The 26792-nt window shown below is 39.1% G+C and overlaps 1 protein-coding gene and 1 pseudogene across 36 annotated transcripts in view; both read left to right on the top strand.

Moving 5' to 3' along the window:
- The window catches only part of MAPKAP1 (MAPK associated protein 1), a 264752-nt gene that overhangs the window by 10443 nt on the left and 227517 nt on the right, over positions 1–26792 (top strand). For 33 of the 36 annotated variants that reach the window (XM_078327318.1, XM_078327273.1, XM_078327198.1 and 30 more), the window contains 2 exons: positions 23170–23497; positions 26204–26293. The exons of the other annotated variants lie outside the window; for them this stretch is intronic. In XM_078327318.1, the coding sequence (XP_078183444.1) occupies positions 23239–23497; positions 26204–26293 (349 nt within the window). In that variant the 5' untranslated portion in view covers positions 23170–23238. The remainder of the gene's footprint in view (positions 1–23169; positions 23498–26203; positions 26294–26792) is intronic. 36 annotated transcript variants of the gene reach the window in all.
- Positions 20539–20705, top strand: LOC118147914 (U2 spliceosomal RNA; annotated as a pseudogene).

Raw genomic sequence — 26792 nt, 5'->3', positions numbered from 1 at the left:
TCCCTACAGTTATGAAGAATTGCATTTGGTTTTTAGCTGTAATTAAAAAAAAATTATTTTTTTGAAATGGAGTCTTTCTCTGTTTCCCAGGCTGGAGTGCAGTGGCACCATCTTAGCTCACTGAAACCTCAGCCTCCTGGCTTCAAGCAATTCTCCTACCTCAGCCTCCCAAGTAGCTCGGATTACAGGTGTGTGCCGCCATGCCTGGCTAAATTTTGTATTTTAGTAGAGATGGAGTTTCACCATATTGGCCAGGCTGGTCTTGAACTCCTGACCTCAGGTGATCACCCCACCTCGGCCTCCCAAGGTGCTGGGATTACAAGCATGAGCCACCGCCCCAACCTAAAAATTTTTTTTAAATTTAAAAATAAATAAATAAAAATAATAGAGAAGGGTTCTTGCTCTATTGTGCAGGCTGGTCTTGAACTCCTGGGCTCAAGTGATCTTCCTCCTCCGCCTCCCAAAGTGCTGAGATTACAGGTGTGAGCCATCATGTCTGGTCAAATATATTTTTATGTTAAGGAAATAGGCCAAGCATGGTGACTCATGCCTGTAATTCCAGCACTTTGGGTGGCTGAGACAGATGGATCACTGGAGATCGGGAGTTCAAAACCAGCCTGGCCAACATGGTGAAACCCCATATCTACTAAAAATACAAAAATTAGCTGGGTGTGGTGGTGCATGCCTGTAATCCCAGCAACTCAGGAGGCTGAGGCAGGAGAATTGCTTGACCCCAGGAGGCAGAGGTTGCAGTGAGCTGAGATCCTGCCACTGCACTCTAGCCTTGGTGACAGAGAGGGACTTTATCTCAAAAAAAAAAAAAAATACAGGAGAGAGATCCAAGATGGCTGATTGCTAACAGCTCGGGATTGTAGCTCCCAGTGAAAGTGCAGAGAACGAGAGGACGCCACACTTTCAGATGAATTTTTGTCGCTCATGGACCAGTAGATTCCCAGCGGAGGAGCCCCACGGGTTGCCAGCGTGACTCTTGTGGCCGGTGTGACGGTTTTGCTGGTGCCTTGGTGCGGCGGCTCTTGGTACAGAGTAAATGGGACTGGTTTCCCTTCTGACCGACGTTTGGAGCTCCAGGAAGGCAGAGTTGCCTCTTACGGACTCAAGAAGGAAGCCAGACCGGAGATTCCTGGGCAGAAGAGCACCATCAGTCTTAACGCTGCTGTTTTGGCCGGCGCAGTGGGTTGCTCAGATTCCGGCACTGGGAAGCAATAAATTGGACATCCATTCAGAAACCTAATTAGAAAGGCAGTAATTGTAAAGACGACAGATGGATAAATTTATAATGAAGGGAAGAAACAAGCCTAAAAAGGCTGAGAATACCCAAAATCAGAACGCCTCTCCCTCCACAGGGGATTACAGTTCCTCATCAGCAACGAACGGAACAAGGCCTGATGGAGAAGGACTGTGTTCCCATTAACAGAAGTAGGCTTCAGAAGGTGGATGATAAGAAACTTCTGGGAGTTAAAAGAACTTGTTCTAACCCAATGTAAAGAATCTAAGAACTTTGAAAAAAGGTTTGACGAAATGCTAACAAGAATAGACAATATAGAGAGGAATATAAATGAATTAATGGAGTTGAAAAACACAACACGAGAACTTCGTGAAATATGCACAAGTTTTAATATCTGAATTGATCAAGCAGAAGAAAGGATATCAGAGTTCGAAGACCAACTTAATGAAATAAAATGAGAAGACAAGAATAGAGAAAAAAGGATAAAAGGAATGAGCAAAGTCTCCAAGAAATATGGGACTATGTGAAAAGACCTAATCTACTTTTGATAGGTGTACCTGAATATGACGAAGAGAATGAATCCAAGTTGGAAAATACTCTTCAGGATATTATTCAGGAAAACTTTCCCAACCTAGCAAAACAGGACAGTATTCAACTTCAGGTAATACAGAGAACACCACAAAGATATTCTTCAAGAAGAGCAACCCCAAGGCACATAATTGTTAGATTCACCAGGGTTTAAATGAAGGAGAAAATACTAAGGGCGGCCAGAGAGAAAGGTTGGGTTACCCACAAAGGGAAGCCTATCAGACTTACAGCAGATCTCTCAGCAGAAACCCTGCAATCCAGAAGAGAGTGGGAGGCCAATATTCAACATCCTTAAAGAAAAGAACTTTCAGCTCAGAATTTCATATCCAGCCAAACTAAGCTTCACAACTGAAGGAAAAATAAAATCTTTTATGAACAAGCAAGTACTCAGAGATTTTATTACCACCAGGCCTGCTTTACAAGAGCTTATGAAAGCAGCATTATACGTAGAAAGAAACAACCAGTATTAGCCTTTCTAAAAATATACCAAAAAGTAAAGAGCATGAGCATAATGAAGAATTTACATCAATGAATGGACAGAACAGCCAGTTAACATCAAATGGCAGTAATCCTAACTTTAAATTGACTAAATCCCCCAATCAAAAGATACAGCCAGAACCCAACAGGTATGCTACATCCAGACCCATTTCACATGCAAGGATACACAAAGACTCAAAGGGTTGGAGAAAGATTTAGCAACCAAATGGAGAGCAAAAATAAATAAATAAAAAGCAGGAGTTAAAATTCTCACCTCTGATAAAATAGATTTTAAAGCAACAAAGATATAGTGGTAAAAGCATCAATGCAAAAAGAAGAGCTAACCATCCTAACACCCAGATACATAAGACGTATAAAGAGACTTAGACTCCCTAGACTCCCACACAATAATAGTGGGAGACTTCAACATCAATATTAAATAGATCAACGAGACAGAAAATTAATAAGGATATCCAGGACTTGAACTCAGATCTGGAACAAGTAAACTTAATAAACATTTATAGAGCTCTCAAATTTAAATACACAAAATATACATTCTTGTCAGTACCACATCACACCTACTCATAGGTTTAAATGAAATATTGATTGGCCATTATTAAGCACAATTATTGGCATACAAGAGGTTTTCAATACCCATTTTTAGAATAAAGCAACATTCCTGTTCTCTCTCCCTTTTTTTCTTCCTCTGTCTTCCTCTTTCACTCCTTTTTTTTCTTTCTTTCCTTCTCTCCTTTCTAAAAAAAAAAAAATACAAGCTTCATTAGTTTAGCGTTTTGCTTAGTTGTAATCATTCATTTATTCAATCAGTATATACTGAATCTATATTAGTCACAGTCATTTGTGTGGGAATTGACCAATGAAATCTACAGACACAGTCCCTACTCTCATGAACTTGCATTCTAGAAAGGGAAAGGACAGTATAGGTCGAGCAGTAGTACCTAAGCTTGAAGCATTATAGTAATGAGAGTCAAGGTGAGTATGGAGGAGTATATACTCTGGACTTGATAAAGTCAAATCTTCCTGGGGCAGATGATATCTAAATTGTGATAAGTGTGAAGGAAAAAGGGAAGTCTAAGCCAGGTGACAAGACAGGGAAAATTTCCAGAGAGAAGAAGTGTATTCTCAAAACTTGAGGAGAAAACAAAGTTCACTGAGGCTGGAGCAGAAAGAATTAATGGGACACATGTGAGATGGGGCTGCAGATATAGGAAAGGTTTGATCATGTTAAGGAGTTGGGAGAGTCATTGAAAGATTTTAAGACAAGTTAGGAGACATTTGCAGTAGCCTAGGTGTGAGACATGGTGACTTGGATTAGGGTTTCTGTTTAGAGACAAGTGCTCACCCAGGCTGAAATGTGGTGTGATCACAGCCCACTGTAGCCTTGACTTCCTGGCCTCCAGCAATCCTCTCATTTCAGCCTCCTGAGTAGCTTGGACTATAGGCACACGCCACCACTCCTAGTTAATTTAAAATTTTTTTGACAGGATTGCCCAAGCTGCTCTTGAACTCCTGGTCTCAAGTGATCCTTCTGCTATGACCCTCCAAAGCACTGGGATTACAGGCATGAGCCACTGTACCCAGCTGAATTAGGTTATTGAGATAAAGAGAAGTGGGTAAATCTAAGGAGAGATGAGTTAGGATGCAGAGGATGTGTAATTAAATGGCTCTGGGCTTCATAGAAGGGAGTCAAGGATCCTGGTTTGGACATTCTATATGTTTTTAAATTTTATTTAAGTTTGAGAATATATGTTTAAGTATATCATAAATAAGGGGTCCATGAGTCTTCTTTTCCAAATAAGATCCCAAAGTGGATAGTACTAGCAATTAGTTTTCTTTTATGTGAATTGGGAAGGATACAAACATTTGAGTGTCACTTTTGGGCCCTACTGTGGAACAGTACCTTTGTGAGGTAATGAGAAACACGGAGGTTCAGAGAAATTGTGACCTTCCCAATTTTCTTAGCAACTAAGTGGTGGAATATGGTGTACACCCAGCTCTCCAGAGTCTTTGTGTTTTCTGCCGTGCCATGTTGCTTTTCTTGTTTTATTTCCTTCACCTTGTTTATTCCAAAGTGAAGAGAATTACTCTCCAAGTACCAGTAGCTCAGTAGGCTGCTGACAGAGGCATTGTTAGCAGTGGCTTCTCAGCCAATCCCCTGGTGTGGATTAGAATGTTGTCTGGTGCTCTGGTAGGAGAAGCTGCTCCAGTGCATGGGGATTTGCTTCAGCAAAGCCAGAAGTTCTCCTGGGATTTCTGGTACTAGGATTAATCTCCTTCAATTAGAAATGTAGATTAGCTACCTTTAGAAAGGTCACTAAAGTGTATGACAGTTCTCTTTTCCCCAGAGGAAAAGACTTGGAAACTCCCATTTTGGAGTTTGAGGAATTTGCTGTCTATTTGATGTAATCAACTTGTATTACAAATTAAATGTTTATGGTTTACTGTGGCGGATTCTGCTTAGTAGGTACTTTATTGGTATCCTGGTGTTGGAATCACTTGAGTTAGAAGAGATCTAGGATGTAGCATGGATTCTCATCTTCCTGAGTTTCTATACCCTTTTTAAAAAAAAAAAAAATTGAGATATAATTCACATACTATAAAATTAAACTCTCTAAAATGTACAATTTAATGGTTCTTAGGATATTCACAAAGTTGTATAACTGTCACTATTAACTAATTCCATAACATTTTTGTCACTTCAAAAAGAAATCTCATATTCATTAGCAGTCAACTCCTCACTTTTCCTCCTCCTGCTGCTGGCAACCATTAATCTACTTTCTGTCTCTATGGATTTGCCTATTCTGAACCTTTCATCTACAAGGAATTACACAGTTTGTGGCCTTTGATGTAGTATGGTTCATCTATGTTGTAGCATGGATCAGTACTTCATTCCTTTTTATTGCCAAATAATATTCCATTGTATATCTATACCACATCTTGTTTATCTGTTCATCAGTTGATGGACATTTGGGTTATTTCTACCTTTTGGTTATTAAGAATACTGCTGTGAACGTTTGTATACAAATTTTCATGTGAACATATGTTTTTAGTTCTCTTGGGTATATTCCTAGAAATGGAGTTGCTGGGTTCATGGTAATGCTTTGTTTAACATTTTGAGAAACTGCCAAGCTGTGTTCCAAAGCAGCTGCATTATTTTACATTTTCTCCAACAATGTATAAGGTCAGCCTCCTTTCAGCTTGTAGTCTCCTTAGGCTCTGCTCTGGGCTGGAAGCAACTCTAGGCTCTAGGAATTCCACAGCCTTTTGTTTAAATAGGCGGGTAATTATTCGTTTTTCTCTGTTCAGCCAGGTTCATTCTGCTAGCACATGTGTACCAGGCCATATATATTGGGCATTAGTGATAGGAAGTCAAATGCCCTTTACTCTCAAGGACTTTACAGTCCAGCAGTGGAAATTCTTACTAGGAAATGCAAGGTGAAGGTTAAAGCCAGGGAAGAAAGTAATAGCTTATAAATTCATGAATTTATACAGCATGGATAGCTCACTTTCGGATCTAGCCAAAGATTGACTTTTTTTTTTCCAGCTTTTGTTTTTTCTTTTTTCTTCAGGCTACCCTTTAACTATTGCTGCTCCTTGGCTTTATCCCCAGGTTACTATTCTTCTTATGTATTTTCCCTGGGAAAAATTCAGATCTATGGATTTACCTGTCACTTACGTGTTGCTGTCTCCCAAGTCCGTCCAGACCTTTCTCCTGGGCTCTCAGGTTTGTGTTTTGATGGATCTCTGTTTGGGTAATCCATAGACATCTGAAGCTCATTGTGTCTGAAACATAACTCCTCATCTCTCTACTACCTGATAATCTGTTTCTGCTTTTGAGTTTATGGTTTTGTTGGCACTATCATGCAAGTCATAAACTTTTCCCTTCTTAATCCTCCACATCCACTCAGTCACCAGGTTTACTAGTTTTTATCTCTTATTCTGTGACTGTTTCTTGAATTCATACAACCATCTTTCACTGCCTTCAGATTTCATCATCTCTGGGCCATAGTCACAGCTTTGTAACTAGTCTTCTATTTTGTCCATCACATTAATCTATACAGCTGTCAGAGCAGTCTCTCTATAAGCTAGTCAGCAACTTTGAACTCCATGTAATTTTAGTTACTAAATACATGTTGTTCTGCTGTTTCTTGCTTCAGTGCCTTGTCTGATGCAGTGTCTCCAACCTTGAATGTTGCCTTTTGCCCCCAGTTCTACCCTTCCAATTTCTCATCTTTGAATATTCATCTTAGACCAGGGAATAATAGCAATAATAATAATAGTGAACAGTTGTAATTGTGCTTACCATGGGTCAGGCACTAAAGCACATAACATGTATTTATTCATTCAGTCCTCACAACAATCTTGTTAGGTAGGCACTGAACTTATTCCCATTTGCAGATGAGGAAATGGAGACACAGTTGTTGTTACTTTCTCAAGGTCCCACCATGAGTGGCCAGGTCCAGGTTTGAAGCCAGCCAGTCCAAAGATTGCTGTCAGCTTCTGCTACCCACCCTTTCTCAACTTCTGCTGTTCCCTTGGCTTCCCCACTGCAAAGGAGACTTATCTTTTCTTTGCTTCTGCAATAACTCACACATGGCCTGATGTTTTAAGCCTTTCTGAAATTTCTGATCAAGGAGCCAGCATTATAGATTATTTAATTGCTGGTTCTCTCTTTTTTTTAACTATTAAGGTGACTATTAAGGTGAATTCTTCCACTTGTAAGCAAACTTCAAGTTGGAAATGACCACTTCCATTACTGTGATTTTAGTCTTCTCTGTGAAGCCTTGTCTGAGTATCCAGTCTCATTTAGGTATTTTTTCTTTGTGTCTCCATAGTACATTGTATTTTTGAGATGGAGTTTTGCTCTTGTAGCCCAGGCTAGAGTACAATGGCCTGATGTAGGCTCACTGAAACCTCTGCCTTTTGGGTTCAAGCAATTCTCTTGCCTCAGCCTCCTGAGTAGCTGGGATTATAGGCGCCCACCACAACGCCCGGCTAATTTTATTTTATTTTTTTTTAGTAGAGATAGGGTTTCACTATGTTGGCCAGGCTGGTCTTGAACTTCTGACCTCAGGTGATCTGTCCGCCTCGGCCTCCCAAGGTGCTGGGATTACAGGTGTGAGACACCGTGCCTGGTCTGCTCTTGTTCTTTATTGTGGCCATTTGTATACTTGTCACTACCCCCTTGTTTGACTGCAAGCCTTTTGGGAATAGGGACTACGAATATACCTAACTCTCAGCATGTAGTAGGTATTCATGCTTATTGAATGAACTGATAAGTCTCTGTACCCATACCTAGACTTTTGTGTAAGGAGTGGGGTAAGAAGATTAAGATGAAGTGAGCTTAAGCTGGAAATGTGAGACAGCATCTTGTCATTATTTGGAGCAAGATTCTGGACCCAGGTGTGGCCTTGAGCAAGTTTGTGCCTAAGTTTACTGATTTATAGAACATGAAGAATAATAAAAGCTATCTCATAGTTTTGTGAATGGCAAAAGTGCCTTTATTTTGTTTTTGAGAGATGAGGGTCTTACGGTTGGCTAATTTTTGTATTTTTTTTGTAGAGATGGGGTTTTTCCATGTTGCCCAGTCTGGTCTTGAACTTGTGAGCTCAAGTAATCCACCTACCTCTGCCTCCCGAAGTGCTGGGATTGTAGGCGTGAGCCACCGTGCCTGGGCTGAGACTTGATTATTAGATTTAAATTGTATGTTGTGAAACATTCCCACTCTGACTGTAGTATTATAAACATAATGAAGCCAGTTCTGTTGCATTTTCCTTGCGTTTGGTACACCGTGGTGATTTAAAAAACGAGGCGGTCTAGCTGGGCATGGTGGTTTGTGCCTATAATCACAGCACTTTGAGAGACTGAGGCGAGCAGATCATCTGAGACCAAGAATTTGAGACCAGCTTGGCCAATATGGTGAAACCCTGTCTGTACTAAAAATACAAAATTAGTAGGGTGTGGTTGTGGGTGCCTGTAATCCCAGCTAATTAGGTGGTGAAGGTAGGAGAATTGCTTGAACCTGGGAGGTAGAGGTTGCAGTGAGCCAAGATTGCACTATTGCACTCTAGCCTGAGCGACAGCAAAACTCCATCTCAAAAAAGAAAAAAATGAGATAGTCTAGAAGGTTCTGAGAAAATACCTAGCAAAATTAACACAGTTTTGTTACTACTAATAATAGCAATTATCATTTATTGAGATTATGAAAGCTCTATTCACATGAAAATACAAAGCACCATTCAGTCACATAGAAGTAGTTTGAGGATTATCTGCTGGTTTAGATTATCTCATTGCTGCCTTCTATTCATTAGGAGTTGAATTAATGAGTTTGATAGTTGACAGCTTATTTATTTTCCTTCCAAAAAGATATAGCTAGAATAGGAAAAGTCAGTAATAGGCATCTTAGATTTATATAGTGCTTTTTAACTTTCTGTGAATTTTTTTAAAAAAATGTTTTTAAGACAGGGTCTCACTCTGTTGCCCAGGCTGAAGTGCAGTGGCTCAGTCATGCTCAGTGTAACCTTGAACTCCTGGGCTCAAGTGATCCTTGCATCTCAGCCTCCTGAGTAAATGGGATACAAGCATGTGCCCCCATGCTTATTTATTTATTTATTTTTTAGAGACAGGGTCTTGCTCTGTTGCCCAGGCTGGTCTCAAACTCCTGGCCTCAAGTGATTCTCCTGTCTCTGCCTCTCAAAATGCTGGGATTTATAGGCATGAGCCACTGTGCCCAGCCTGTATTTTGTTTTATAGTAGCATTGCTGTGAAGTGGGTAATAGGACATATATTATGGCTGTTTCACTGTAGAGGAAACACAGTCAGAAGCACTGACTCTCCTAAAGTCATCTCAAAGCTAGTCTCTTTAACAGTGACAACTGTTAACTAATCCATAGCAAATATGACTAATCCATACTCGGTGACAACAACCTGGAATTCTAGATGTGGCAACCCACTGTGCATTTTTATAATGACATTTTTCTGTTAATATTAGTTTCTTTTCTCTCTTTTTTTATGCTATTTACCAACTGAAATAGTTTCTTTTATAACACTCTGAAGATAACTGTATTGTTTATCAAATTTAACTCTTGTAGTTATTGGAACCAGTTTCTAAACATACTAGGATTTAAAAACAAAAGATGGGTTGGGCGCAGTGGCTCAGGCCTATAATCTCAGCACAGTTGGAGTGGATCACCTGAGGTCAGGAGTTCGAGACCAGCCTGGCCAACATGGTGAAATCCTTTCTCTACTAAAAATACAAAACTAGCTGGGCATACATGTGTGCCTGTTGTCCCAACTACTCGGGAGGCTGAGGCAGGAATATCACTTGAACCCAGGAGGTGGGGGTTGCAGTGAACTGAGGTTGTGCTCCTGCACTCCAGCCTGGACAACAGAGAAGACTCTGGCTCGATAAAGAGGAAAAAAAAAAAAAAAACAGATGGCAATAATGCCTATTCAAATCAGTCAATGTAGTTTACCTTTGTAGAGAGTATGCTGGCAACATCTTGATACTATTATAATTCTTTGCCAAAAAAAGAGATTCCTTGTACTTCTTAAAAGTCTAAACTATGGCACAGGTGTGGTAGTGGTAAAACATGCAATGAAATTCTGGTCATGGAAGGAAAACTGTGTGAAGCAACAACACCCAAAACCTTTTAGATGGGCTCCAGGATAAACTTTTCCCAATCACATCCTCCTCCTCCACACAAGTGGCTGGAATGGAATTTAAGAGCTGTAAGGCCCTACATATAGTTCAGCCATGCTGTTTAACAGATGTAAGAACAGATGAGGGTTAAAGAAGTGAATTGTCCAAGGCCATGTAATTAGGTCCCTGGAATTTAGGTTTCCTGAGTGATCCTTGCAGTAAAGTATGTTGCTTTTTTTAATTGATGTGTGGTTACCCTGAAGGCCAGGTAAGTAGAAACATTACTCTCTTGAATTCTTCCACTTGTAAGCAAACTTTAAACACTGAGGAGCTGATAGAAGGAAAATACATCTTAGACTATAATGGGAGACCTATCTATTAAGCACCATGGATGAGGGGCCCTTTTTGGGAAACTCATGGGACAGCCCCTTGGGGTTGTCTGTTCATTCCACAATGAGCTTTTTTGTTATTGTTCGAGATGGAGTCTCGCTTTGTCACCCAGGCTGGAGTGCAATGGCGTGATCTTGGCTCAGTGCTACCTCTGCCTCCCTGGTTCAAGTGATTCTCATGCCTCAGCCTCCTGGGTAGCTGGAATTATAGATGTGTGCCACCACGCCCAGCTTATTTTTTAATGTTTGGTAGAGACAGGGTTTCACCATATTGGCCAGGCTGGTCTTGAACTTCTGACCTCAGGCGATCCACACACCTCAGCCTCCCAAAGTGCTGGGATTACAGGTATGAGCCACCATGCCCAGCCACAATGAGCTCTTATTAAATGACATCCACATCTAGAAGCTGGCAGCATAGTGATGAATAAGATAGTGTCCTTGAGAGTTTAGAAGTTTAGAATAGAAAACCAACATATAAATAGATTATTTTAAAAGAAATCCTAATGTGATTAGTTTTCGATCTTTTGTTTATTCATTAATTTGTTCATTCCTTAACATAGCAACCAGGGAGATCCTTTTAAATGTGATACAGATCATGTTACTGTTCTCTTCACGCTCCTCTAGTGACTCCTCATTTCACTTGGAGTAAAAGCTAAAGGTCTTAGGATGGCCAGCAAGGCCCTACAGACTTGCCCCACTCTTCCACATTTTATTGTCTACTACTTGCTCCTTGGTGGACTCCTTGCTAACAGTGTGAGGCATGTTCCCCTCTGCTTGGCAGACCTATTCCCTGGAGTGTCTACGTGACTTGTTCTCTTACCTCCTTCATGTGTTAAGGAATGCTTCCCTTGGCTATCTTATTTACTGTTGCAACCCTCGGCTCCACCCAGCATTATCCATTTCTCTTTCCCTTGCTATTTTTCTTCATAGCACTTCTAACTCACTGTATGATTTACTTCTTTGTCCTGCCATGAGGGCAGGACTTTGCCTTCTCTGCTGTGTTTTCTGCATCTAGAACAGTGTTGGCACACAGTAGGCATTCAATAAATATTTGCTGAATGAATGAAATCAACAAACACTTAATGCCTTACTAACAGGCAATGTGTTAGATTAATTATTTGGTTGAACTAGGAACTAAGTGCAGTGAAATGGGAACATGAAGGGAGCAGAATAGGTGCAGTGGCTCACATCTCTAATCCCAACGCTTGAATCCAGGAATTCAAGACCAGCTTGGGCAACATGGTGAGACCCTGTCTCCGCAAAAAATTAGCGGGGCATGGCAGTGCATGCCAGTAGTCCCAGCTACCTGAGAGGCCAAGGTGGGAGGATTGCCTGAGCTCAGGAGGTTGAGGCTACCATTGAGCTGGATATTGAATAATAGGAGGTGGTCAGGGGAAGAAGGGTGAAAAGGCTTTTCAGACTGAGGAGTAAGTCTTAGGGAATGCAACTTGTCTTTATTGTAGTTGCTTGGGCCTTGGCTCTCCTTAAGGTAGATTAAAAACTCAGAAAACAGAGTTGAACTTTGTTAGCCCTTAGAAGGTTTGAGCATAGATTTTAGTAACAAAATTCTGTAGTTTAGTTTCAGAACAAACAAAATAGTTTCGAGGGAGTTGAAAATTACCACAAATTTAGTAGCTTCAAACCACACATTATTGTGGGGTTTTTCAACCTTGGTATTATTCATATTGATATTTGGGGAGGTATAATTTTTTGTTGTGGGTGCTGCCTTGTGCACTGAACCATGTTTACTGGCATCACTGGCATCTACCCACTGGCTACTAATAGCATCCATCCCTAGTTGTGACAACCGGAACTATCTCCAGATATTGATTGCTTAAATGTCTCCTGGGGAGAAAAACTGGCTTCCATTTGAGAACCATTACTTTAGAACCATTACATTACTGTTGATGGGATGTTTAGCAGCTTCACAGATGATTTGGGGAGAGATTTATACCTTAATGAAGTAACCATATTTCTGAATCTAGAATTGGGTCAATAAATGTAAGATTGTTGGTTCCTTAAAAATTCATATAACTCACTGTAATGATGGTAGAAATAAAGTGCTTTTAAAGTAGTTTGGGCTCTGGGTTATATAGAAGGGTTTGCCAAGGATGAGATACTTCAGCCTGGACTTAGAAGAATAAGATTTGTATTGGAGAAGGGCACATCTGAAATAAAGAAGTATCATTACCAAAGGCCAGCACATATTCAGTGTAGTCCTGGGAGCTGCATGACGGGGAGGGGAAGGGAAGTGAAAGTGCATTTTAGAGAACCTTATGTGTTATATGTGAAGGGGTGTAGGCTTGTTTTCCTTCACTATGCTGGATTCTTTTTTTTTTTTTATTTTTTGCTGTGTAACAAATTACTACAAAATTGCCTGCTTAAAACGATATGAATTTATGATTTCATGGTGAGTCAGGAGTCATGGTTTCAGTGGAGTTTTATGTTCATGCTCTCAAAGGGATGAAATTAAGGTGTCAGCTGGCTATAGCCGCCTCTGGAGGCTCACTAGGGAAAGATCTTCCAAGCTCTCTCAGGTTGGTGGTGGAATACGTTTGCTTGTGGTGATATGACTGAGATCCTTTTTTTCTTGCTAGCTGTTGGCCAGGACCATTTTCAACTCCTAGAGGCTGCTCTTAGGTCCTTGTCATGTATAGTTCTATAACAGCTGTTTGCTTCTTCAAGGCCTCCAAGGAGATCTCTCTGGCTTAGAATCATTCTCTTCAGTTGGCTAAGATGGAGTCTTATATAATGGAAAGTAGTCAAGGAAGTGACTCTCCCATCACCTTTACCATGTTTTATTGGCTAGAAGCAAGTCAGCTTCCACCCACACTCAAGGGGAGGCGACAACAGAAAGGGGCAATAATTTAGAATTCTATCTACCAGATCCACCTTCAGATTCATGAAGACAGTGACCAAGTTTTTATTTTTTGCTCAGCAGTGTATCTTTGGTGCCCAGCACATAGTAAGTGCTTTATAAAGTTTGTCAAATGAATGAAATCAATGAATGAATATTTGGTAGGCGGTTGAGTGCTAGTTATAGCTTAAGCTCCTAAACCAGTAATTTCATGTTGAAAAACAGTCTAGTTCCTTTGGCATTATTTATATTCTTCACTCTAGGTAAAATTAATAAACATTTTGACCTGAGATCTTAAAACCTAAAATTGTTTATTTTCACATGTGTCAGTCAAATCTATTATGTCAGAGACACAACACTCTTGAAGAATAATTTAGGGGCTACATTGTACTGAACTGGCAGATATCTTGTAACAGCTGGAAGTGTTGGCAGGTCTGAAGTTCTGGGGTTGGTGGGTGGTTGGGTTGTTTGAAGTTTCACAGCTATTGCTAGCACATAAACATTATTTCAAAACACGTTGAAAATACAGATTGTTTTATAACAGCCGAATAACAATATTTTATTCTAACTTGTACTTAGAAATGTATACTTTGGTGTGGTTTATACTTAACAGTTCTTCAACCTTGTAGGAAACATCTTTTGAGTAAAATTTAGATTTTTGAGTTGTCCATTGATAAAGTGCCATTTTATCTGTACAAAATGAGATTTCTGACACCAAAGTCTGTGTTTTTTCAGTAGATCCTGGCGGTTCAAACCGGGATTAAGAGAGTCCTGGGATGTGCCAGGGTGTATTGGAAACTACAAAGTAACCATGGTACATTTTCCTGAAGTATCAATTTTAGTGGTATATTTGAAGGTAAACATTTTTTTTTTCTATTAAAACAAACACAGGGAAGGGGGCACAGTAGCTCATGCCTGTAATCCCAGCACTTTGGGCCGCCAAAGTGGGAGGATCACTTGAGCCCAGGAGTTTGAGACTAGCCTGGGCAAGATGACGAGACTCTTGTCTCTACAAAAAAAATTTTAAAAATTAGCTGGGTGTGGTGGTGCACGCCTGCAGTCCCAGGCTATGGTGGGAAGATCGCGTGAGCCCAGGAAGTCAAGTCTGCAGTGAGCTGTGATCATACCACTGCACTCCAGCCTGAGTGACAGAGTGAGACCCTGTCTCTGTAAACAAACAAACATATATAGGTGCATTGTAGTATAAAATAGAATACAAAATATGAATGAATTCTAAAAATTAATTTTTTACTTATGTTACTGTAGGTGGCTCTTCTAGGTTGTCTCATACCTTGATTTGTGGTCACCCTCCCCTCCCCTTCAGGTGTGTCGGTGGAGAGGTTTGAGAGTCACTCTGCCAGGCTCCTTTTAACTGGAACTTGGCGGATGGTAAGATTCTGAGGCATTTCAGGTGGAGGTTGTGGCATAAGGCAAGAAAATCAGGGATCGGGGTTCCTTTGTCTGAGGGAAACATTTGATAGAAGGAACCTTACCTCCTGGTAGGTTAGTGGGAGGCTGGCCTCTGATAACTTAATCACTCATAGGGGCCTCAGCAGGACAGCTGGAATGACAGAGATGGTAGAGCTTCTTCCTCCACATAGTCTTTTATTCCAGGCTTCTTCCTATAATTCAGAAGTGTTCCAGAGAAGTCCAGGGCAGAAGCTGCAAAAGTGCTCTTGAGGCCAAGGTTCAAAATTTCCACAACATTCCTTCCACTGTATTCTGTTGGTCAAAGCAAATTGCAATGTGAACCTAGATTCAAGGGATGGGGAAATAGACCCCACCTCTTGATGGGAGGAGCTTCAAAAATTGTGATCTTAAAAAAATCTACCTTTCTCCTTGGGCAAGATACTTAACTCCTTTAAGCCTTAGTTTTGTTTTTTTAAGTCTATATAAAATGAGGATAGTATTAATACCTACCTTCTGAAGTGGCTGTAAGGATTAAATATGTTGTTACATGAAAAGTGATTAGTATATCTCATGGTAAGAGCGCAGTAAATGTCCAGCATTAACTGTTTCACTTGTGTTTCTGCCTAATGAAAACATCGCTGTCCTTAAATACCTCTGCCTTCCTTTCTGAAGCCTTCTGTTATGTTCCTGTGTCTCTTGGAAAACATACTGTCTTCATATCTCATTTGGTGGTGGGTTTATCTTTCTGTATGTTGCTGTTCCCTTTGTATATGGCAGAGCTCCTCTGCTGAAGTTTGTAAGTAAACTTCTGGAGGGACAGGTCAGTATTTATATCATTTTTCATAGAGTACTAAGATGATTTTGTGAATGAATCTTATTCAAAAGAAGATAACTCATTTCTGTTTTAATCTAGTAAGCACTTTTAGTCAAAATATGGAAATAAAAATGAAAAATGAAGAAACAAACTCTCCAGTTACATGGTCTCACTATTTACTGCTGAATGAAATTGGGGATATTCACATGGAGAAGATTTCGATTCCTTGAGGGGAAAAAAGCTCAATTTTTGCTAGTCTAAAAAATAAATGAAGGTTTAATTTAGAGTTAAATTGGAGAGAGTTAGAGAACGAGATTTAAAAGCAATAAAGTGTGTTTTATTTTAATGGTCACTTCAATTATTTTCAAATTCTAGGAGTTATGAATTCTGAACTTTAACTAGATCAAGGAATATTGAAATCTTAATAAAAAATAAAAAAAGAGGGTCTGTTGGTTTTTATAAATGGAAGACATTATATATAATAAAAAGCCTTTTTTCCCTCACTTGTAATCGTTCCTTGTTGTGGAAAATAAATGTGAGTGTTCCTATGACACATTTAAGGACTCCTGTACAGGAATTAGGTTTAACTTGTCCAATGCTAATAGTGTGAAGTCAGGGTACAGTGTGGAAAGGTAAAAAAAACAACAAAACTCACATCTGCTGTTACATGTTGTTAACTCCCTTAGTAGACATTAAATCATTTCAAGTACAATAATAGTGTAGGAGGTAAATTAACTAACCATTAACAGTCTTATAAATACACAATTAACATGCCAACATTTATATGGCACATTGATGGGGCAGCAGTAATTTTTGATTGGGAGTTTGCAGACCTTTGAGAAGCCTCAGGCTGTTGCCTATTCTGACAAGTTTTCACAGATTGTAGGTGAGAGGGTAGGAAGTCTGCTGAGGAGAGGAAGTGAGCAGGGAGTGTTTTGGAAAAGCACAGGAATGGGAATTTCCTTCTAACCATTGGGTAGACTTGAGCATTGTAAGGCGTGTTGTGGCCTATCTTAGGTCCTTAGAGACTGAAGAAGTATAGGGCAGGCTTGTTTGCTCGTAGTGAGTTATTTGAAGAAATTGAATATTTCAGGTATAGTCTTGTAACTGAAGGTACATGAGTCACTAGGGATTTTAAAAAATATTCTTAGACCTAACTGGATATTTAAAGTAAACCCTTCCTCTGTGATTTCAGGTCAGCAACTAGATGATTGCTGAAGTTCTTTCTTGGGTGAAATTTTGTGACTTTTATTTTTTTGAACAACCATTACATGCACTGTTTCTTGCTGTTGTACAAGCACCGTTGTTAGTGGAGGGGAGCAAAGGGTTTATTCTACTGTGTAACACATTTGCTGTCTTATGTCTTTCACAGAGACCCATGGGAAAAATTCTCTCTCAGTTCTCAGAACCAAATAAGTACAATAGGCTTTTAAAAAATTGCGTTCAGCTGGGCATGGTGGCTCATGCTTATAATCCCAGCACTTTGGGAGGCTGAGTCAGGGGGATTACCTGAGGTCAGGAGTTCGAGACTAGCCTGGCCAACATGGTGAAACCCCATCTCTACTAAAAATATAACAATTAGCAGGGTATGGTGACCCATGCTTGCAATCCCAGCCACTCAGGAGACTGAGGCAGGCCAAGATCACACCACTGCACTCCACCCTGGGTGACAGAGTGAGATTCTGTCTCAAAAAAAAAAAATCTTGTTCATTATAACTATTATAACTTTGTCCCTCTTTGTTCTGAGAAACCCTGTGGTGGAGTGGTTAAGATCTCAAGCTCTTGAATTTGATTCTTAGTTCTGAGTATTAGTTGTCTGGCTTTGGGCAAGTTTCTTAACCTTTCATTGTCTCAGTTTTTTTCATAAGCCATTATAAATAAAGTTTGGACATGAGCATATGTAAAATTATCCAAAATTAAGACTTGATGCCCATCAAAACCTAGTAAAAATTATTCCCATGTTCAGAGCATGTTCCTAGTCACCACAGGCAGGTGTCATGATCATCAATGAACATAGATGGGTACGTAAAGTGAGAACAGTATCCAAAGCGCATCTGAAACCACCCTTAGCACTTAGTAGAAACTTTGTAAATGTTTGTTGAATATTTACTCATTTGAAGTGTAAAAGGAGACCCACCCAGTATATTAAAAATGCCTGTGTTAGCCTGGCATAGTGGTTCACGCCTGTAATCCCAACACTTTGGGAGCCTGAGGCTGGTAGATTGCTTGAGCCTAGGAGTTCAAGACCAGCTTGGGCAACGTGGTAAAACCCCATTTCTACAAAAAATACAAAAAGTAGCCAGGCATGGTGGTGTGAGTCTATAGTCCTAGCTACTTTGGAGGCTGAGGTGGGAGAATCACCCGAGTCTGGGAAGTTGAGGCTGCTGTAATCTGCGATCGTGCTTCTGCACTTCAGCCTGGGCGATGGGAGTGAGACCCTGTCTCAAAAAAAATTGTTGTGTTGTTTTGAGATATCTCTTACTTTCCTCCTGCTGTGTGTGGATATCCCTATTGCTTCCATATTTAGTAAAACAAATCTTTATGCTGTGAACAACCTGGTGTTAAAAAGTAGGAGAAAGCAGCTGTGAAAAGTGGGAAAGCTTAGGCAAGGTCATGTTGTTTATCTATGGACTAAAGGTATATAAAAAGATCTATCTTACTTTTTTGAGGCAGTCTTACTCTGTTGACCAGGCTGGAGTGCAGTGGCACAATTTTGGCTCACTGCAACCTTTGTCTCCCAGGTTCAAGCGATTTTTATGCCTCTGCTTCCCGAGTAGCTAGGACTATAGGCACACGCCACCATGCCTCGCTAATTTTGATATTTTTAGTAGAGATGGGTTTCACTGTGTTGACCAGGCTGGTCTCCAACCCCTGATCTCAGGTGATCCGCCCACCTCGGCCTCCCAAAGTGCTGGAATTACAGTCAAAAGCTGCTGAACTCGGCCTTGTTATTTTTTTTAGATGGTGTCTTGCTCCAGCGCCCAGTCTGGAGGGCAGTGGTGCAATCTTGGCTTACTGCAACCTCTGCCTTCTAGATTCTAGCGATTCTTACACCTCGGCCTTCCGAATAGCTGTAATTATAAGTGTGTGCCACCTCGCCCAGCTAATTTTTGTATGTTTAGTAGAGATTAGGTTTCACATGTTGGCCAGATTGGTCTCATCCTCCTGACCTCAAGTGATCTGCCTCCCAAAGTGCTGGGATTACAGGTTTGAGCCACCATGCCCAGCCAAAAAACGTCTGACTGTCTCAGAGAATCAAGAGTTGGTAGCATCCAGGGAAGGCATTCAAGGCCTGAAGAAACAGCATTTGTGAAAGTGTAGAATAGCATCTAAACTGTTTTGTGGAACCCTGTTATACATTGATATGTTTTAGTATTCCTATAAAAAAACAATATTTATAGATGAAGTAAGTTTGGAATATATTGTCCTTGGAAGTTATTGTGTTACTAGATTCCTCACTCTTGGAGATTCACAGTACACCTAGTACATAGTTTAAAAGCAAGAAGAAAACCTCTTTAACTTGTTTGAATCTGGTGTTTCCTAGAGTTTTTTTTATTAAACTTAAAACATCGTAAATTGTAAGATATACATGGTATAAATTATATGTAAAATTTATCATTTTAACCATTTTTAAATGTGTAGCTCAGTGGCATTACGTGCATTTACATTATGGTGCAACCATCAGCACTGTCCAGCTCCATAACTTCTCCATCTTCCTAAACTGAAATGTACCCATTAAATACTTTTCCCCATTACTCTCTTCCTCCAGCCCCTAGCAACTGCCATTAGATTTTCTGTCTCTGTCAGTTTGACTACTTAAGTACCTCATATAAATGGAATTATACAGTACTTGTCCTTTTGCGATTGGCTTATTTCACTTAGCATAATGTTCTCGAGGTTCATCTGTGTTGTAACGTGTCAGAACTTCCTGTGTTCGAAGGCTGAATAATATTCCATTATTTGTATATACCACATTTTGTTCATCCTCTACCATGTATTGCTAATTGCAACGTAGTATTGTGTTATATGTATGTGTCATGGCATATGTGTACTATTGTAGGTTCCTTTTAGAGTTTCAGTATTACAAATTATCCTGAGGTAAAAATTTTACTTAGAGTAAATTAGCTCCTTAGAGGAAATCCTAGAAATAGGATTGCCCAGATAGTATTCATGTTTTATATTTTGGTAGATATTACCAAATTACCCTCTAAAAAGTCCCAGTTTTCATTCCTTCATATTGTGCATGAGAGTGCCCATTTCTCTGAATCCTTGCCAGAGTTAGATTTTTAAAAAATCTTTTTGATCCTTAGACAGCTGATCAGAGAGTACAATTTGTTTTTATCCATAACCTGAATGTCTTTGTCTTAGAAATCAAACATAGCTTCAAATGATAATTTGCTGCTCTTTGGGAGATTTTTAAAAATATTCTTTGGGTTTTGAGAAGTAGTCTTGTTAGAATAAGTTGATAGTGTCCCAGGGTGACAATTTGGAAGGGCACATTGAAGAGGTGCTCATGTATTAGGGAAAAAGGCGCAGTCCTTTATTTATAATCACACTCTTGCACCTGGCACATTCACATATGACTTATCTCTACAACAAAATTGGATAGTCCTTGGAAGTTAGACAGCAGCATATATCGAACTCCTTCCATGTATAACAACCTTTGTTGCCAGAAGAGATATGGTGTTACGGACCCTGTGGCACTTATAGTCTAAGTCTTTAAGTCCACATAATGGTAGATAAAAAGGGACATATACAATAATACATTTTCTGGAGCAGTCCTTTGGGAGTTCCGTATCAGAGCTTGTAGGGACTAAATATTTTTTGAATGAGTCATACAGATTTCCTAAATGTATGAAGTCATGGTGTCCTAATAGAGAAGATAACTGCTGTTGTTGAGGCATTTGTTCTGGAAGGATAAAGTTGAGAAGTTGGTGTGTGCTTTCAGAAGTGTTTACCCATTCCTCTTGTTTTCAAAAGAAGTGATCTATTTCCCTAGAAAAGATTTTATTATTGAGGGCACTTCAATATATTTTTGTCGCTTTGCCTTTTGCCATTTGACTTTTTGGTACCAGAACACCTATTGAATGTGTGATTGCTTCTCGGCCTTTGGCTAAGATCAAGTGTATTAAATGTGTGGCTTCGCATTAAAGCCCTTGTTTTTGCAAGGGAGAACTATTCAATATGAATTTGAAAGTACCTGCCTGTCTGATGGTAGACTAGTTGCCTTCCTTTCGTGCAAGGAAGACAGCTTATTGTGATTGCTATAGAAGGATGTTTGCAGCTCTGATCTGTGATACTATGATTCTGTAAATACTCTGATTTATAAATAATTCTGTGGTGTATACATTTTTATGGTTATAGAAAAGTTTGTATTTTACAAGTAAAATTTAAATGCACACTTAATTTCATAATTTTCTTCTGATCAATATCCTTAATGGTAGATTGACACTATATCCAAAATATCCAAAATGGTAGATTGACACTAATGTTTCAGGGACGAAATATCTCAGAAATTTGATGCTTAAAAGAATCCCATGGTATTAGGGGAGGTACTAGATCTGTATTAGGTTATTAACTTTTTGATTCAGGATACCTTACTCACTTTTGCATTTCTCATTAGTCTCAGAGTAAAATAAGTACTCAATGAGTATAGTAAGAGAAAAAAAGTGAAGATTAATATAATTTGCTTGATTAGAGATGCTCCTCAGTTAAACTTCTCTCTATAAGCTCAGTATCTTTTAAGGCCCACTAGGTGATGTCAACAGAATGATGTGTTTCCAGACAACAATTTTTAAAACCTTAGTTAGCTGTAAGGATTTATTAGCTAGTTCCATTTCTAGGAGAAACAAATTACAAGGAAATCTGGTATTGTAAGTACTTCTAAAAATAAATAACTTCTAGGACTGTTCCTGGAAACATAATTCAGCTTTCATATTCCTTGTTCTTCACAATGATTTTGTAGGGGCAGGGAAATCACTCAGATGACTTGCAGTACCCTCCATCACAAAGGAAGCACAGACTTATTTTATGTGCCATGAACTTAATAAAGACAGATGAGATATTGACATATTCTAGGACTACTTTAAGCAAGAATTGATAGTTGAAATTACTGATATTTTATAATTATTAATAGCTAATATTTATTTAATTATATGCCATGTATTTTTTTGAGCACTTTACCTTCATTGTCTTTTATATATCCTCTCATCCCTGAAGCTTCCATTCTATAAATGAAGGGGAAAAAAAGAGGCTCAAAAAGGTTAAGTATTTTGACCAAGATTATATAGCTAACAAGTAATAGGGCCAGGATTTGAACCCAGTTCTGTCTCTAGGGCCTAGTACCTAACCATTGTTCTGCAGTATTTTCTTTGTTGAGTATTTTTACTTAACTGAGAGGTTGCTGTCTTGTTACTAGAATAAATATTATTACAGTGGTTTTTATTTGTTTATTTTTTAGCTGTTTTGTTTTGGAAGGCAAGGTCTCACTATGTCACCCAGGCTGGAGTACAGTGGTACAGTCATAGCTCATGGCAACTTTGAATACTGGGGCTCAAGTGATCGCTCTACCTTAGCCTCCTGAGTAGCTAGGACTACAGGCCTGTGCCACCATGCCCAGCTAATTTTAAAAATGTATATATTTTTTGTAGAGATACGGTCTTGCTTATGTTGCCCATGTTGGTCTTGAACTCCTGGACTCCCTTGAGCCTCCCAAAGGGTTGAGAGTACAGGTGTGAATCACTGTGCCTGGCCTCATTACAGTTTTAACAGGGCTGAGAAAGCAGTTTTTATAATTTTCTAAAATAAGAAGTTGATCGTATAGTAGGTAATTTTGATTATAAGTTTTATTTTTAAAGCACGGGCCGGGCGCGGTAGCTCACGCCTGTAATCCCAGCACTTTGGGAGGCTGAGGCAGGCAGATTACCTGGGGTCAAGAGTTCGAGACCAGCCAGACCAACATGGAGAAACCCGTTTCTACTAAAAATACAGTATTAGCTGGGCATGGTGGTGCATGACTGTAATCCCAGCTACTTGGGAGGCTGAGGCACTAGAATCACTTGAACCCAGGAGGTGAAGGTTGCAGTGAGCTGAGATCACGCCACTGCACTCCAGCCTGGGCAACAAGAGTGAAACTCCATCTCAAAAAACGAACAAACAAAAAAAACAACCAGCTATCTTGAAAGGAAAATATATTCATTGAGCAAAATTAATTTGGCAGTACATTTTTATAAAATTTCTAGTAACTCAGAAAGCATTGTCTGTGCCCTTTGAAATACTTCACAGCCATATGCCAGGAAGGGAAATGTAAACTGATGAAATACAGTTTTGTACTTTAGCACACCATTTGAGGAAAATACAACTTGTTCCCCCATGGCCTTATAAAGTAATGAGAAGATTGCATGATAGTAAAGGGAGAAAGAAAGGAAAATTTTTCATTTTAACAGTAGTTATATGCTTTGAGTGGCCTAAGCAGTTGCTGTGATTTGTTTTGCAAGAGTGTAAGCCTTCCTTTCTGATTCCGGGGAGATCTCATTGACTAGAGCTGCAGCCCCTAGTGCTTATAAGGATTTTCTTTCAGCTTAGACTTAATTCTTTTAAGCTCCACGGTACAGGGATAAATGTTGATTTTCAAGGTGGCATTTTACTACACTGAATTTGTTTGAAAAAGGATTCAGTCATTTTCTGCTTATTCTTAAATATTTGCTGTGTACATCATGTTTCTAGGTAGGTGAGCTCGTGAAACAATATGAAGAGGAGAAAATAGCCTTTTAAGGAAATTGGCCCACAGAAAGGATGGCCTTCTTGGACAATCCAACTATCATTCTAGCTCATATTCGACAGTCACATGTGACCAGTGATGACACGGGAATGTGTGAGATGGTTCTCATTGATCATGATGTTGACCTAGAGAAGATTCATCCTCCTTCAATGCCTGGAGACAGTGGGTCAGAAATTCAGGGAAGCAATGGTGAGACTCAGGGCTATGTATATGCCCAGTCAGTCGATATTACCTCAAGTTGGGACTTTGGTATTAGAAGACGCTCAAACACAGGTAAACATTGTGTTCTAGTCATGCCTTCTGAGTTTTAAATTAGTAAACAGTCTTATGGAATAATGCATAATGTTGGAATAGGCTTATTGGGGAAGTTTCTGGGTATTAATAGGAACAGGCATGTGTGAAACTAAGAGTGAGTCTGAGCAACATCTCCATCTATGCCACTGTGAATGGAGAGGGCCTCTAGAATGTTATTAGAAGTAGACGAAAGAGGGATAGGTGGAAAAGTTGGCTAGGAGAGACATGTTGGATGTTTCTAACAAGTCATCATGTAGAAAGGCAAGTGGACTGGCTTTGAGTGTCTTCACAGAGCAACATTAGTCCTAGTAGGTAGACTACCTGGAGACAGACTTCAGGTTGACATAATAAAGAACCTTTCATTTTTTTTTTTTGAGACAGAATTTCGCTGTTGTTACCCAGACTGGAGTGCAATGGCACGATCTTGGTCCACCGCAACCTCCGCCTTCTGGGTTCAAGCAATTCTCCTGCCTCAGCCTCCCGAGTAGCTGGGACTACAGGTGCGCACCATCGTGCCCAGCTAAGTTTTGTATTTTTTAGTAGAGACAGGGTTTCACCTTGTTGACCAGGATGGTCTCGATCTCTTGACCTTGTCATCTACCCGCCTCAGCCTCCCAAAGTGCTGGGATTATAGGCGTGAGCCACTGCGCCTGGCCAGAACCTTTCATATAGAGAGGTGACCACCCAAGGAGAGCAGGCACTTCTTGCCCCCTGGAGGAATCATGGGGAGTGGGGGAATGGGGAGACACCTGAGTATTTGTTAGGGCTGGTTTTAGTAGGAGTCTACACACAGGGTGTGAGATTAGGAAAGGGGCCCCTGTTCTTGATACTTGGCCTTTATTTTCTTAAATTGATCACCTTTTGATTTTTCTGGCTTGAAAACACTCAGCTTTGCTATACATGTATTTAGTTGTTAGCTTTAAAAGCTTATTGCCCATTTTTCCCACTTATATTTTTTGTTGGCCTTTCAAGGGGAATGTGATGAACCAAGGACTTTTATTTTACTTAGACAAATTACTTAGAATACACATTGTAGTTATAATATGACAGGTATTCTAGAAGATAATTTTTTTTTAGATAATCAGAAAATATAATCTCCAAATTAGCAGCAGTAACCTGCTAACTCACAGGAAAGGTAATGACAAGGAGATACGGTAGAACACTGAAAATACACATTCATTTTCGTGGTCCAAATGTAAAATGCACATAAAGGGATATTGGAGGTAGAACTGGATACAATTTACAGTGAAAGGCACATTCAGGTTTTGGTTCAGAATTCAGTATCTGAGACATAAGAATAATTTGCTCTCATGATGAAAATAATTAATAGCATTTCCCAGTATCTAAAGGAACTTTTATCAAAATAGGATTTGAGTGAAGGTTTGAATATAATTTAGAACCATTGATTCTCAGTTCTCTAGTTGAAACTGACTTCCTTGCAGGTTATTGAGATGATATCATATATGACAGGTTGAATGTATTTCAGTAGGAGAATGCTGCTAAATTGAGAGCTTTATGATTGTATTACTTTAGCTGTACCCTTCACATTTATTAATTGCAATTGAATGTATTTTTCTTCAATGGAATTTGGTTAGATATAGTGACATTGTCAGAATGCTCTTCCCAGCATAGTTTAAATTTCTGGTAAGATTATTTTCAGTGTTTCCCTACCACAATGCTAAGAGAAGTGTATAATTTCCTACCTTGAAAGAGGCTGAAAAAGAAATTTATTTACTTTCTGTTAGATATATGCTGGGATAAAAAGTCGATTAGCAAGAGAAAACTAATTTCAAGAGATGGCATCAATTGTGACTGTCTTTTCCATTATGGTCTCTGTATGCAGCAAGTGTTAAGTAGGTGCTGGATAGTATTTCTTTAAAGGATCAGTTCACTGATTTTTGAAGGTTGATCAGCCAGTGGCAATATAATCACAGATGCCTAATTTTAGGTGACTCTTGTTGAAATTTCTTTAGGTAGCACTTAGATGCTAATAATTAATTGAGATTGTGGGTTGTGTTAGTGACCAAAGAATTTACTTTTTAATCCATGCAGCATATCTTAAAATTTTGTAAAAGAAAAATTGTTCTTTTTAAGATTTGACTAATGTTACAAAGATACAAATCATTTATTTTACTACCTATAAACTGTTTCAGCCCACTGAAGTAAAGCTATGCTAATTTATATAGCTTTGACATTTTATAATTTTCATGATTTTTAGATAAAGGATTTTATATTTAAAACTTTAATAGTCTAGTCTGAGTTCATTTATCTTTAATTTTTGAAACGAGTAGAGTAATTCATAACAGTAATTTTATTCCTGTAATGTAATATTCACTTCAGTTCATTTGTGCATTAAAATTCCTTTAAGACCGTTATTAATGATTTATACAATGAAATGTCATATTAATCACAGAAGTTTTCACATTTTATTATTCTCTTCCATGTTAATACTATCTTTATGATCTCTATTAGTGTTTTATATCCTCTAATTTCAATTATAAATCAAGAATATTTTCATGTTTTTGTTGGTATTTGCTTTTCAGGGGTGCCACCTTTAAAATTTTATGACTTTTTCTCTACATATGCAATATAAAACATCTTTATTCATGTAAAGGTAGTTAATTATGTCTTTGTTTATGATAAACTTTCATTGACAAACTTATAGTTATAATATTTCTTTTCAAGCTCAAAGATTAGAACGACTCCGAAAAGAGAGACAAAACCAGATCAAATGCAAAAATATTCAGTGGAAAGAAAGAAATTCTAAGCAATCAGGTAAATGGAAATAATTTAATTCTTAATTTGAGATTTATGTATTTAGTTTATTATGTAAGAACTTTTACTTTTAATTCATTCTTTTAAATCCTCTGAGCAGACACCTCTTGTGTTTTGAGCTTTGAGCTCTTTCACTTGTGTGCCTTGGCCCTCTGAAGCTGTATGCTCTTTAGGGCTTGGCTTTTTGGCCATCCTTCACTCTGGGTCACAGGGATTGTTGTGTGCAGGGGACATTTTTAACAAGCTGTCATGTCAGTACTTTTTCTGATATTTTTTCAAAAATATAATAGGCCAAGAAGTGGCCTATTTTTTTTTTCGAGATGGGAGTTTTGCTCTTTTTGCCTAAGCTGGAGTGCAGTGGCATGATCTCGGCTCACTGCAACCTCTGCCTCCTGGGTTCAAGCGATTCTCCTGCCTCAGCCTCCTTAGAGGCTGGGATTACAGGCCCATGCCACCACGCCTGACTAATTTTGTATTTTTAGTAGAGATGGTTTTTACT

This window comes from Callithrix jacchus, chromosome 1 (genome assembly GCF_049354715.1).
Source record: "Callithrix jacchus isolate 240 chromosome 1, calJac240_pri, whole genome shotgun sequence".
NCBI lineage: Eukaryota > Metazoa > Chordata > Mammalia > Primates > Cebidae > Callithrix > Callithrix jacchus.
This window is presented reverse-complemented; position numbering and strand designations above follow the sequence as displayed.